The 15146-nt window shown below is 44.8% G+C and overlaps 1 protein-coding gene across 5 annotated transcripts in view; it reads left to right on the top strand.

The window, feature by feature from the left end:
- The window catches only part of Ak5 (adenylate kinase 5), a 272457-nt gene that overhangs the window by 151412 nt on the left and 105899 nt on the right, over positions 1–15146 (top strand). For all 5 annotated transcript variants that reach the window (XM_008848652.3, XM_008848651.3, XM_029553799.1 and 2 more), the window contains exon 7: positions 9350–9440. In XM_008848652.3, the coding sequence (XP_008846874.1) occupies positions 9350–9440 (91 nt within the window). The remainder of the gene's footprint in view (positions 1–9349; positions 9441–15146) is intronic.

Raw genomic sequence — 15146 nt, 5'->3', positions numbered from 1 at the left:
GCATGGGGTGCTCATCCCCAACTGGCACATCTAAAATGCAGCTCTACACCTAAGGCTCAGGGAACATGGTGGAAGAGGGGGCAGAGAGACTGTAAGAGCCAGAGGACCAGGACAACAGCTGCTAGACTGTCTTCTAGACATGGCAGGGAAGCTGCCCCCTCCCCTTGAAATCCCATCAATATGGTTGTCTATATAAGACCTGCATAAGGAAAACACCAACTGACAACCAATAGGGACAGGGGAAATTTCACAAGATCCCACATCTAGATGAAGAGCTCCAGGCCATCAATGGCTGATTAGAGAGAAAGAATCAGTTTTCTCCAGGGATGAGCTCTCTGATAGATTATCTAGTCCCAAGTTCTCAACCCTAAACACATGTACATATGAGCACCATTAAATGGACTCAATGGTTGGGTTGTTTATACAAACACACACACACACACACACACACACACACACGCATGCACACACATGTAATAATCAGAGGTCAGGAAACTGAGATGGAGTTGGGGGGTATGGTGGAATGGGAAGAGGGAGAGGGAGGGGTGGAAACAGTATAAATACAGTACTCATGTATGAAATTCCAAAATGATTTAAATGAAAATCTGAGTCCATTACTAAAATTAGAGAGGAAGAAAGAAAGAACCCCTCTGCAAACATAAATGGCCTTGTCATGTGGGGCCAAACTCCCACCTGTTGTCCTGCCCAGGCCTTAAACGCTCTCGTGTTTTGTTTCAGTGGAAATGAGTTCAGTCTCCTTACCTTATTGCCATAAGCTTGAATAAAATATTCATCTGTTTTAAAAAACCTGAACCTTTTTCATACTTTGTTGGTGATGTCTTTCATCAGCTTGACCTGTGTTCCTCCGTAAGATACACTCCCTTAGTGTTCTATTTGATTCTACTTGATTTCCACCAACTCTTTCACATGCTTATGAACTGGCTATATTTGGTCATTGTAGCTAGTGAAGACAGAAACACCTAGATATTTGTGGCAATTGAACCCAAATATATGAGGAGCATGCCAGGAAATGAAAAGAAAGGACTGAGGACAAATGTTTGCCTAACATGACCCAGGCTCTGGATGTCCTCGATGATGATGACGATGATGATGATATTCCAGAATGGAGCATCTTAACTAAGAAAAAATTAATAATGACAGAGAAAGACAAGAAAACAAGCCTGACTTTCTGATCTTCCAGGATCGTGTGTGTGTGTGTCTGTCTGTGTGTGTGTGTGTTTCTGTGTGTGTCTGTGTATCTCTGTGTGTCTGTGTGACTTTCAGGGTGCTGCTCAGAACTGGGTGGCATGGGAGAGAACAGAGACTGTTTTTCAAAAAGTACAAATGTCCGATGAAGCTGAAAATTGGCTTCTAGGGTCCTAATTTCTTTGATTTGGAAACTCTCTTGGTGAAGGTTCAAATCTTTAGCCAACGATTCTGTAGCTTTGAAAGCCTGAAGTTGCAAGAATATGGGGGTTGGGGGGAGGAGGATGAGGGGACGAGGAGGAAAGGGAAAGTGGAAAGGAAAGGATATTGTGATACTTTCACTTTCTGGTCAGTTCAGTTGGTGTCTGCTGTGTGGCCAGCAGAGGAAAACGGGAAATACACAATGTAATCAGTGTAATCTTAATCCCAACAAGCAAATCTTTTCTTCTGCATTTTCTCCTTTTTTTTTTTTTTTGTCTTTTCTTTCCAAGTGTTTTCTAAGCAGTTTTGTTGTCAGTTAGTGCTTTAAAAAGCACAAAGAGTTAACATGGATTCATGTTCCTTCTTTCTAGTCTGGTACAGGATCTGGCATAAAGTATGTGATCGTCAAAAAATGGGGGTGGGGAGGCGGCTTGGCATGTAAAACACTTGCTGTGCAAACCTGACGACCTGAGTTTGATCCCCAGAGCCCACAAAAATCAGGATGCAGTGGCTCAAATCTCTAATCCCAACACTCCTACAATGAAATGGGAGGTGAAGAAGGAGATCTGCCCAGAAGTTCGAGGGCCAGCTAGCCTGGAGTGCACAGAACAGCAGAGCAGGAGAGACCCTGCCCCAGCAAGACAGAAGGGGACTCCTGAGCACTGTCTTCCGATTTCCAGATGTGCATTGTGGCACACATGTGCCTGTACACACACACACATGCATCAACATACACACACTAAAAATAATACTAAGAACAAATAAGAAATGTGTCTGGGGAGGGGAAATTGTTGCTTTTAAAGACAGAGTCTTGCTGAGTCTCAACCTTGCTGTCCTGCCTGAGTCTCCCAGATGCTGGTATTGCATATGTGAACTGCTGTACTCAGCTTCAATGAATTCTTGTTGAATTGAATTACATGCTGTAGGTGGTACAAGTGCTTGGAGAGACTTTTTGGCCAATCCCAAGACATATTCTAAAATTGTGTTTAATTGAAAAAATCTATTAAATTAATTTTGGGGGGCAACAGATGTACTTACTAGGTAACTGTCTAGTGATACATAATGCATCATTAATCAGAATCATTTTACAAAATAGGGCTTTATTTAAGCTATCTCTTTTAAAATGTGTGTACCTGGTTAAGTGCTTTCCACAGTGATTTTATTTTGAAGTGCCTCGTCAGTCTGGGGAGATAGCTTAGTAAGTAAAATGCCTGCCTTGAGTTCAATACCTAGAAGTCAGGAATGATGGAGCATGCTTGTAAACCCAGCACTGGGGAGGTGGAGACCGCTGGATCCCTCCGCTGGATCCCTGGCCTGACAAGTCTAGTCAACTTGGCAAGTCTCAGGCCTGCAAGAAACCCTGTCTCAAAATAGCAAAGTGGATGGTGTCTAAGTAATGACATCTGAGATTGTCCTCAACCTCCACAAACGGAGACACCACACACAAGTACAAGCACACACACGTGCATGCACATGTATATGTGCACATATATACATACATACATACATACATACATGCACATACAGATGTGACCCACCATAGGGCCCATCAGTCAGTGAGTAAAATCTCAACCACTTAATAATCATCAATGAATATGGGCATTGGTGAGACAGAGGCTGCTTGCTCTGCCCTGCACCTCGCACCTACTCTACCAAACTTAGACACTGCAGCCCTTCACCTCAGGAATCGCTCCAGACCCTGGCTACCAGCCCTGAGTCCATTCCTTACACATTGGTTCTCTCTCTCTCTCTCTCTCTCTCTCTCTCTCTCTCTCTCTCTCTCTCTCCCCCTTCCACCTACCTAAGGTCTAGGCAGTCGTTATGGGTGACCTAGTTTGGACCTGCTATCCCATCCAGAGGAAGGAACTCTGGAGAAGGAAACGAGAGCTTCCCTTCAGTCCCTGGCATCATGGAAGTGTTAATTCTGGCTGGAGCTGTTAAGGCAGGAGCCAACTAAACCCAGCGTGAGTTCATGGATGCTGGTGGTTGGAGTCTTGGAGCAGAATGAGAGAAACCGCTTCTAAGAAAGTGTACATAGAGGACCCACACTAAAGATCTACCCTCCCACCCCAAAGCACACAGATCTTATGGAGAAACAAAGTCACCTACCACAGCCCCCAAGCAGGAAGTAACATAAGGAATATTTGAACCTATTCCATTGGACCTTGTATGGCATGGCTTCTGAGGAGTCTTGGGAGTCTGTCCTATAGGTACTTGTAGAAGCCCTGCTTCATCTTACACTGCCCAGCTAAGGTAGGAGCTCAGGCCACAGCCTTGGGAGCTGAGAGAGCTCACACTTTGATGCAGACCCTGACTCTGCCACTCACACGACTTTGCATAAGTTGTTTAAACCCTCGAAAGTTCAGTTCTGGTTCAGCTTTGTTTGAGTGATTGGTTTTTGTTGTGCTGGGGATGAACCTAGAGCCTCACACACTAAGTAAACACTCTATTACTGAGCTGCATTCCCAGCCAGAGTCTGTTTCAACACCGTAAAATGAAACTAATGATACTGTGTGTGCATGTGTGTACATGTGAACATCCATGTTCATGTGTGTTTGAGTATGTACATGTGTGTGCCCAGGTGCATGAACACTTTCTTATAATGTTGGAGAAATTTAATGGTTAAAGTATACAGAATAAACTTCCATCACAGTAAAGTAGTTGCTCAATGAAGTCATGCAACATGGATCTTTATTTAGAGCTGTGCTGGTGTTACATGCTGATGAAAATTATGAAAAATGTTCTCTGAGCTGTTATAAGAATAACCAGAATTACCTTAAGTTAACCTTTTCTGGATTCTTATAGCAAAACAGATCAAAGTCATTGTTACATCGAGGTTTCAAGTTCAGGGAAAGTTTTTTTTCTCAAAATATTTATAAATATTCTGTCTTCTTTGGAAGCCCTCACTCTGTTGATTTTTAATAACAAAACTGTCCAGATGTTGTCCATCACCTGACTATCTAGTAAAATCAAGGCTGAGAAGATGAGTCTTTTCCTTGGCTTCCCACAGCTTCCACGTGTTCAGCATCCATCCTCTGCACATATTCGTGTCAGAATTTAGTTCTGTCTTCTTTCATGCCTTGACCTTATTTCCTTCTACTAAGAAATAGTAAGTTGTACAGAGCTTGATTCCACAGGACTTCATTACACAGAGCCACAGGAATTCTTGTCAAAACACAGGATGCTCTGATTTTCTCAGACACAGACTGTCCCTGCCTACCCTAACCCTCCACATCATGTAGGTGTGTCTCTTTCATGTTTGTTTTATGATTAATTATGAAGCTTTAGAAGCACGATCCTGCAAAGTGATGCCAACAGCCCTCAATCCACCACTGGCATCAGACTTCAAGCCAGGCATCATGGATCTTTAAAGTATTACATTTTTAGTGGGATCTTTAACTTTTGGTCAGTGAAGAACAAAGTCACTGCAAAGAGAACACTGAACAGTCAGTGTTTTAGAAAGGTTTCTTCAGACATGTAGCAGAGAGAGAGAGAGAGTGTGTGTGTGTGTGTGTGTGTGTGTGTGTGTGTGTGTGTGTATGCATATGTATATGGAAGCCAGAGATCAACCTTGGGTGTCATTCCTCAAGAGCCATCCACCTTAGTATTTTTTTTTATTTTGGTTTTGATTTCAGGGTAGGGGGTGATCTTTTTGAGACAGGATCTCCCAGCTGGCCTGGAACTCACTATGTAGACCAAGCTCACTGTGTAGACTTTGATCTCACAAAGATCCACCTGCCTCTGCCTCCCGAGTACTAAAACCATGCACCACCACACCCAGCTTCACTTTATGTTTTGAGACAGGGCCTGGGACTCACTAATTAGGCTAGGCTGAGGGGCCAGCAACCCCCAGGTATCTGCCTGACTCTCCTCGATGGCTGGTATCAAGCACTAGTGCCCTCCACCATGCCTGCCTTTAACAGAGCATTTGGAGAGCCAGTTATTTGCATGGTGAGGGGCCTCCAGTAGCAAAGGAGGAAAGCCACCGGGAGAGTGTGCTTAGCTGAAGTCCCTGCCTGAGATAAGGGGGGAGGGGTCATTTTCAAGAAGCTCATTTGATGCAGAGACGATGACACTTACGGGAAATATAAAACCAAAGCAATACTAATAACAGCCCATTTGTTCCCCCGCAACTGGTGAGAAGAGATGAAATTAAACTTATCCCTAAGTTTAATTAAAGGTCGACTCTTGACGGAGGGATTGCACTGGTAGCGTCCTGTTCTGAGCACTGCATCTGAGACATTTGATGGCCCAGCATCACTGGCTCGAAGAGGGGAAGATATGGGAGGCCCTGTTCCTAGTGAGGTTTGTGCAGCCTGTTGAGTCCTGACTATCACAGTCAAGGGAAATAAAGACAAAAGCTGATTACCGCTACTGAAAATACAAATCGTCTTTGTCTTTACTTCTCGGAGGGCGCCTGATTCTACTCCAGCCACCGTGACTTCCTGTCCTCATCTAGGTAGCTGCACATGCTTTTGGAAGCTGTTACCTTGTTTTTTAGTCAAATCAAAACGTGTTGTGAGCAAATTAGGGAATTTGTAAGCATCTCATTCTGAAATTTCAAATTGACTTCTCTAGCCCTCTTATATTAAATGACATAAAATAGGTCATACTATGACCTCTATGAATTCTGACTCTTAGAATAAGAAAAGGGTCAGGGAGATGGCTCAGTGAGTAGACTGCTTGTGGCACAAGCTTGAAGACCTGAGTTCAGATCCCCAGAACCCACATGAGACCAGACACAACAGTGTGCATTTACGATCCCAGCATCCAGTAGCAAGACGGGAGACAGGAGAGTTCCTGCAAGTTTGAGGGCCAGCTAGCCTGCTGTGTGCTATAGTGGACCACAGACCTCATCTCAAACAAAGTGGGAGCCAAGGATTCACCCTCGTTTGACCTCTGACCGCCACACAAGTGCCATAGTACACCAGAGACTGTGCTCACACTTACAAACTTGCCCTCTGCACATGCACACTTGCACACGCACACACACACACATACACACACACAATTATACAAATAAATATAATTTAAAATTTTCAAAGAAATCTTAGAGTTCCATAACTTTGGTGCTTCCAACATTTTAGATGGGATAATTCTTCATTGTGAGGGGCCATCCTGGGCACTGTAAGATTTTGTCAGCATCCCTGCAAAGTGGTCTTCCCACCCACCATTGACACATCGTCGTTGTAGGGAAGGGATCACTCCTGGTTGAGAACTACTAATGTATATGGTGTCTGCAAAGCAAACCCTAAATGTAATGTTTGATGCATTAAAAGCCAAGGGATGGAAAGATGGCTAAAAGCACTGACTGCTCTTGCAGAGGACCCGGGTTCGATTCCCAGCACCCACATGGCAGCTAACACCCATCTGTAACTTCAGTTCCAGGGGATCCGGCACCCTCTTCTGACCTCTGAGGGCACTGAACAACATGGGTGCACTTACATGCAGGCAATACACGCATGGTGGTGCATGCCTTTAATCCCAGCACTTGGGAGGCAGAGGCAGGCGGATCTTGGTAAATTCGAAGCCAGCCTGGTCTACATAATGAGTTCCAGGCCAGCTAGGACTACAGGGAGACCCTTTCTCAAAGAGAGAGAGAGAGAGAGAGAGAGAATAAAGAAAAAGCCAGTTCTTCTCCCATGCATATAACTTCTCCAACCCTGAGTGTCAGCATTTTAGAAAAATCTCTGCCAGTCAAGTGGCAGTTGTTGTGATAATATAGTATTAGAATGGTCCCCATGGTGCTCATATGATGGCACTTGCCAAGAGAGTTCTAGTAACAGGAGTCCCATGCCACTCTGGGGTTACACAAGGGAGGCGCAGAAGATGAAAGGACCTGTTTTGGTTCCCTGGTCCTCTTATGGGACTAAATGGCTTCGGGGACATCTGCGTGAGCCCAGAGCTGAGTTGAAGGTTGTCAGCATTCTTCATGGCTCTGTGATCACCAGATCAAAAGCTCAGGTGGTCATGTGAAGAGTTTACCTAGTCAGTCATCCAAGGTTCAAGTTCAGTGTGCATACTCATGAGCTGTCCATCAAAAAATCAAAATACCTGGGTAGATGTTTCCATATCTGTCGTACATTTACCATGGACCAGTCTGACATAGTGAAGGAATTTGGAGTATCATGTAGATGTGATTTACTGTGATGGAACTGTGTAAAGGGAGGTAAGAAAGTAACTTTCCAATTTTGGTTTCTCAAATTTCCCTCATTAAAAATAACAAAATGTTTCAGGAGGAAAACATGAAGGAATCCATTGCTTTAATCTTCTGGTTTCAGAATATATCTTCAAGATAATAATTAAAATCAGAAACTAAAGGGTTGGGACTTCTCCTGATCAATATGAAAGAAAACATTGGACCCCCAGAGGGAGGGGAGGAAGGAACGAAGGAAGGAAGGGAGGAAGGAAGAAGAAGGGAAGATTCTACTTAAAGAACAGTTTTCAACACACTGGACATGGGTTGATGAAGGGGTCCTGAGGGGAAGGAATGGGATACAGTGACCCCTATGACTGCTTCCCCTGCCTGGAAGGCCTCAGGACAGGGCCCACACTGCAGGATGTCTTCTGAGAGACAAAGGTGTCTGGAGTTGGAAAGACACAAGTATCAAAGATGAGAGCAAGGCCCAGAGGGTTCAGGAGCTGCACACAGGGCCCTCCAGTGCCCAGGAGACTCCCAGTTAGTGTGTGTTAGAGCAACACCCAGAGGGTTCAGGAGCTATGCACAGGGCCCTCCAGTACCCAGGAGAGTCCCAGTCAGTGTGTGCCTGTGAGAGCAAGGCTCAGAGGGTTCAGGAGCTGCACACAGGGCCCTCCAGTTCCCAGGAGAGTCCCAGTCAGTGTATGTGAGAGAAAGCAGCAACCAGAGAGCTCAGGAACTGTGCACAGGGCCCTCCAGTATCCAGGAGACTCCCAGTCAGTGTGTATGTGCGTGTGAGAAAAGTACCTGAACCCAAGAAAAGAACCCCCTGAACATAGGAGGAAGAGCAGCACACAGTGCTCACACAGGCTTGAACCCGGGCCTCCGTCCTCCCACCAAACAGAGGACTTCTTCATTCACAAGGCACTGGGGACACTTCAGACAGAGCTGCTCAACAGTGAAGGATTAACCCTGAACACATTCTAATTCAGCCTAGCAAAGAGTAGAGCAAGACCTGAAAGACTGAACTGTTCTAAATAATTAAACTATTCTAGAACAAAGCTGAAGAATATAGAAAAACAAAAGCAACCCAGTGCCCAACAAGGTCAAACTGTTAACACTTGACATCCAATTAAACAAACAAACAAAAAAAGACTCTATGGACATAAAGAACAAGGAAAATATACTCCATAACAAGGGGAATCGATAGAGGTGGACTCAGAACGGACAGAAATGTTAAATCAGCAGGAATGAATGGTATTACAGCTATTGCACTTGTATTTAAACATTCAAAAACTGGACCTATACTTAAGAAATTTTAGCCAGGTGTGGTAGCACATGCCTTTAAGCACTGGGGAGGCAGAAGCAGGCAGATCTCTGTAAGTTCAAGGCCAGCCTGGTCTACATAGCAAGTTCTAGGCTAGCTGGGGCTACAGGGAGACCCTGTCTTAAAAAGACTAAAAAAAGAAAAGAAATTTTAAAAAGACTCAGAGCTAAGTTTGTAGCTCAATAGAGCTGGGGTGTTATCTCAGGTGGTAGAGCTAGGATATAGCAGACCTGGGATATAGCTCATTTAGCAGAGCTGGGGGTATCGTTCCCAGACAGAACACTCATACACACAAAATAAAAATAAACCTTTTTTTAAAGAAAGAAAAAAACTATAATTTTAATAAAATTATTTTAATACAAATGCTTAAGTTCCTGCCTCATTACCAATACAACTGAACAATGCAAGCTGATTGTACTTTGGAACCCTCACTTATGTATCTCATGTTGCAACTTTGTCTGTCCTGATCCCCCCAGTTTGACGCTGACCGAGATGAAGATGCTGTGTTCTATGACATCAGTGTGGCGGTTGACAACAAGTTATTTCCAAACAAAGAGGCTGCAGCAGGTAAGTCACCATGTCCTTTGGGCATCAGAACACCATGATCACCAACCAGGTGATCAGACTTTTTGATCAATGACTGAATTTCCACAAAGTGCTGTAGGATTGAAAGGATGCCTCTGTCTTCACAACGTCATTCTTTCCAACTCAAAAATCAAGATCCAAGACAAAATGGAAAGACTAGAAGCCTGTCCCCGATCACTGGCTGATGTTTTGCTTAAGCGTCATTGCTCATATAAATACCAGTCATCACAACACAGCGTAGCACTGTCACCAGACTAGAAAAGAATTTAACTGACCCATACTTAGTACAATAGACAGAATCCCTCAAGGATCCTCAAACTCACACAGGTTTCTCTTGTTCTGCCTGGGAAAAAAGCATCAACTTCCCTCTTGTAACTGTTCCCATCCAGGGGGTCCTGGCCCTTCTTTTCTAAGACCTCTCCCGTAGAACCTTCTCCCTGTGGGACATTTGGAAGAGGGAACGCCACAAGGTGGCCAGGACTCATTATGCTGACTCTCTCTCTCTCTCTCTCTCTCTCTCTCTCTCTCTTTCTCTCTCTCTCTCTGACTCTGGACCAACTCACCATTCTGTTGCAGATGACCTTCAGTTTTTTTCTTTATAGCCTAGAACTTTCAGATTTTTCTCTATGAGATCACAACTCAGAAGACTGAGAACAAAAAAATTAAACTTAAAAATAAAGATTTTAGGACTGGAAATACAGTTCCATGGTATAGCATTTGTTTAGTGTGGGCATGGCCCTAGGTTCAATTCCCAGCACTGCAGAGAAATTAGATAGATAGAAGATGATAGATGATAGATAGATAGATAGATAGATGATTGACAGATGATTGATAGACATTGTATTGTGTTTACATTATAGTCAAGTAAGTCACCACTGTGAAAACAGCAGGTTCTGGCTTCTCTGTGATCCCCTGAAGAACACAGACTGGAGCTTCTGAGAAATGGGTGCTTCTCCATGGAGTGTACAAATAGCTATGTGTGGGTAACTGATCCCATGGCAGCTAGCGGATGTGTATGAAGCCACACACCCCACCTTGCCTTACACTCTAGCCCACACTGGACATCGTGCTCACAGGCTAGTACTTTGATCTGAGGCAGGAAGAGTGAGTTCAAAGCCAGCCTGGGCTATATACCAAGATCTTATGTGATAAACCAAAACAAAACGAACAAAAAACCTTGACTCCAACCCTGATGATCCAGGAGGAAGCCTCAGACTGGGACAGATGTAAACCCATCACCCAGCCTCTGTCTTCTGTCAAGAATCATTGCCATTCTGCTGGGTAAAAACATTTAGAAACATCAGTCTTCCAAATCTGTCTCAGAGCATCTTGATAATTCTTATCCTAGGCCCTCATCTTACAATCCACCCTATGGCTTGGTGGGTATAGCATATACAGTCAAGGAGGTCCAAGACAAGGTACCTCCTTCTCTTGAAGCTGGCTTCTGCCTCTGGAGCACCAAGAGCGCACACGCGCGCGCACACACACACACACACACACACACACACACACCTTCATGATCTGTGTACATTCCTGAAGATACCACTTTCTCCCTGCACACACACACACACACACACACACACACACACACACACCCCTTCATGATCTGTGTACATTCCTGAAGATACCACTTTCTCCTTATTGGGGTCAGAACCAACCCCATCTTGGCCACATTCTGCTACTGGTTCAGACACTTTAAGCTGATGCTGTAATTGAATAACTTCTACTCTGAGCTTTGACCCTGAACACGGAGCTGACCCCAGCTCCAGCAGTCCACACCAGTGCCCAGTCATGCCCCAGATCTTGGTCTTGACCTTGTCCTTTATTCTGAGTTAACCCACTTGTGTGCAGCTTCTAATAGAAGAATTGGTGAGGCATGGTGGCTCATGCCTGTAACCCCAGGACTTGGGAGACTGTTGGGAGGATTGCCATGAGTTCAAGGCCAGCCTGATCTACATAGTGAGCTCCAGGCCAACCAAAGCTATATAGTGAGACCCTGTCTCAAAAAAGAAAAGCAACAGCAACACAAAGACAATAAAAGAATGGGAATTCCAAGAACAGGTGGTGGTCTTTCTGGAAGACCCTCAGAACACTGATAACTGATGCAGACTCCCCTGCCTAATTTTCCAGTGATATTTACCAAAAGTCGGCCTATTTCAGAAAGGATGGACTATTGAGGTCCTTGTAAACTCATGTAAACAAGACTGCTACTATTCTAACAAATGCTGTGTCTTGCAGTTTGGTAGTGGTGGTGGTAGTTTTTGTGGGGGGGGGTTGTATGTGTACATGTCTGTGTGTCTTGTGGGAGGGGTATGCATGGGGTATGTGTGTCTGTGTGTATGTGTCAGTGTGTATGTCTGTGTGTATCTCTGTGTGGGATGTGTGTGTGTGTGCCTGTGTATCTGTAGTCTCTGTTGGGGTGCATGTATGTCTGTGTCTGTGTCTGTGTGTATATATGTCTGTGTGTCTCTGTGTGGGATATGTTGTATGTGCCTGTGTGTATATCTCTGCGTTTGTGTGTGCAAGTGCCTGTATGTATGTCTGTTGTCTCTATATGGGGTGTGTGTATGTGTGTGTATATGTCTGTTTGTCTTGGGGGGGGTCTTTCTGTGTGTATGTGCTTATGTGTGTGTCTGTGTGTCTCTATGTGTGGTGTGTGAATGTGTGCCTGTGTGTATATTTGTGTGTCTCTGTGGTGGGGTGTATGTCTGTCTGTCTGTTATTTGTGTGACACAGTATGAATCTCCCAGGAGATAGCACATGACCCCTTTCTCTTCCAGCTGACCCTTTCAGCTGGGCCACTGGTCCAAGCTCACCCCTCACAGGCACACTAGGCCACACTTGACCCCTGTGTGCATTTGGTGCACACTGGCTTTTCCTTCCAGGCCTCCAGGCCCATGACCTCCACACCCTTCTGCAGTGCCCCTCCTCTGTGGAGCCCATTAGTGCTTCCAGAAGTGCCATTTCTAGCTGCGCATCAGTCGGTATCTCTGGGCCTCGAATTCCATAGCTACAAAGAGGGACAAGAGCACCTACCTCACAGGAGATTGGAATGAGTCTGTTTTGCAGGTGAAGTGTATGGCTGTCCCCCTACGAAGATTGATGTAAATTGGGGCCTTTGCCAAAAACTAAGGATTTCACAGGGAGAAACCACATCTTGGCACAACTTGCCCTCCATTTCCTAGACTTCCCTCTCCCTCTTTTCCCTCCCACCTGCCCTCCCTCAACCCTTATCCTCAAGTCACCAAACAACCAGCCCTCAGTCTCCTCCCCCAAAGCAGTCCCCAAACCACCAGCTCCCTCCAGGAGTGCTCCTTCTTCTCCCAATACCTTGGGGGACTTGCCCCAAATAAATAGTGCTGCTCCTCAAAAGAATTCTGACACAAGCTGTTAATAACACTTCCCATGCCTGTTGTCAGCAGAGGGTGACTCTTGGTGCTCAGTGGAGTCGAGGGCTGTGGGAGACGCTTACCCTTTGCACAGAAAATGAGAGAGCAAATCTGTCCTGGGAAAACACAGAATCCTTTCTCTCATCTTTAGTCATGCAATGTATATGCGCTGAATGCCCATAATTTCCAAGGTGCGTTTTTATATTCAGTCTTGAAACATAATCCTCATGGGACAGCTTACAGTTTAACAGAAAAAGGGACAGGAGAGATTGCTTTCTTTAAAGGGAACAGATAAAGGGTTTCCCTCTGCTGAAGCCACCAAATTGCAGGATGGTCTCTAATTGACACTCTGAGTGCAAAGAGGGTCTTCCTATAACTTTAGACCTAAGATCCACTAGGATAGAACATCTGTGGTGCTGACCTGGAAGGCAACGTGGTTCAGCTCCGGCACTTAGAAAGCCATTGGTCTCCTGGTCCCCCTTAAGGGAGACAACCAGAAAGTGGATTTCTGAAGAGCACCGTCCATCTGAACCCATAACCCAAGTTCCTGCCGGTTCTTCATTTCCACTAAAAACAAAGATATTTTTAAATCTGAAAAGAAATCAAGAAATTGAAAACGGGGAGAAATGAATGTGCTTTTCCAAAGGTCCAGATTCTGTGATCACTTTCATTGCTTCATGTTTAGTTTGTTCACTGGAAGACAGGCCAGATGTGCACATATGTCCGTATTTGTCTTCCATTTCACTGCCCCAGGCCCCACCTTCAGCAAAGCAAGCCACCTGTGTTAAAAGAAAATGCAGGCCATTCAATCATTATCTGAGCTAGTAATGACATCCTTTGTCTATCTACTTCAGCAGTAAGTTAACACTACGGTTGCCAGGAGCAACAGTGTGTCAAGAAATGCCATCCTTAATGATACAATAAAATTTCTGTTAAAAGCACTTGATTAGGAAAGCTAATCCCTTCTTCTTCCTAAGCAGGAGGTTTGTTTTAATAAAAATTCTTTTCATTCTGACATTGCTGAAAATAAATTTGCCCCATCGATGTTAGCACACAATCCCTATTCACTGGGTTGGTTAAGGGCCCTTTAGAATGCACTTTTTGAAAACAATTGAAAGAATAGTTAGCAATTAAATAACATAAGTAGAACAAAGGCACTCCTAGCTGCCTATGTTCAGTGAGATTTTGTGTTCAGATCATGAGCACACCACAGGAATCACTCTAACGAGAACCGAGGTGAGAGGAATATTTCTGCCCACACGCCTGTCTCCGCTCTACCAGTGCATGGTAGACAATAGCCACACCAGAGAGAAATGAGAGTAAATGTACTTGCATTGCCTTCAGTGCTGCTACCAATAGCAGCCACGGGGGTGGGGGACCCTTGACTGCCCGTCTTGAATGAGGTGCTTATCCCACCTTGACATTGCATCCCGCAGTCCCCTGCCATGTGCCTCATCAGAAACTGTCCCTTGTCCCTCCTTATCTCAAGGCAGAGGAGACAGCACAGTCCTCCATGGCCTTTCTCGTGTACTGTACTGCAGTGAAAGGCAGTGTTTGTAAGGCCATTTGACTTGATTCTGCTTAAAATTTTTCATCAGTAGGGTATGTAAGAAGAAATGGCAGCTGCAGGTTCTGTGATTGTCTTACACAATAATAGGCCATTTGACTTGATTCTGCTTAAAATTTTTCATCAGTAGGGTATGTAAGGAGAAGAAATGGCAGCTGCAGGTTCTGTGATTGTCTTACACAATAACACTGGCCTCAAGTTTGAGGTCAGCCAGAGGTACCTAGTAAGCCCCTGTCTGAAAAAATTAAAAAAGAATGTTAAAATACAGTAAACAGTGATGTAGCTGCCTGATACTTAGCCAGTTTGGTAATGGCACATACTCGGTTTGGCAGTCAGCAAGGTTGCTGAGGATAAGAGAGTCAGGCGCAGTGGCACACACCTGTAATCCCCGCAGAGGCTGAGGCTGGAGGATCACAAATTCAAGGCCAGCCTGGGCTTATTAGTGAGACCTGTCTAAATAACAAAGGAAGGGGGAGGGAAGGAAGGGGAAGGGGAAGGGAAGGAACAAGAGAGGAAAATGGAAGGCCTGGGTGAGAAAGTAGCTTGGCTCTCCTTCCGGAAGGGCGGTGATGTGGAACTTCTGGGGCCACTGCACATCTGAGAAGCCTGTGAGGTGCCTGCTGGTTTTTAAAATCTACCTTCATTAAATGTTACTCACTTCATACTCTGACCAAGAGTGATTTGCAAGGCCCAGATTACAATAAAATATGAGGTGGTTTGTTCCTACACAGA

This window comes from Nannospalax galili, unplaced genomic scaffold, assembly GCF_000622305.1.
Source record: "Nannospalax galili isolate Female #2095 unplaced genomic scaffold, S.galili_v1.0 scaffold1124, whole genome shotgun sequence".
NCBI classification, from domain to species: Eukaryota; Metazoa; Chordata; class Mammalia; order Rodentia; family Spalacidae; genus Nannospalax; species Nannospalax galili.
The sequence above is the reverse complement of the archived record's forward strand: the minus strand, read 5'-3'. Positions and strand labels throughout refer to the sequence as shown.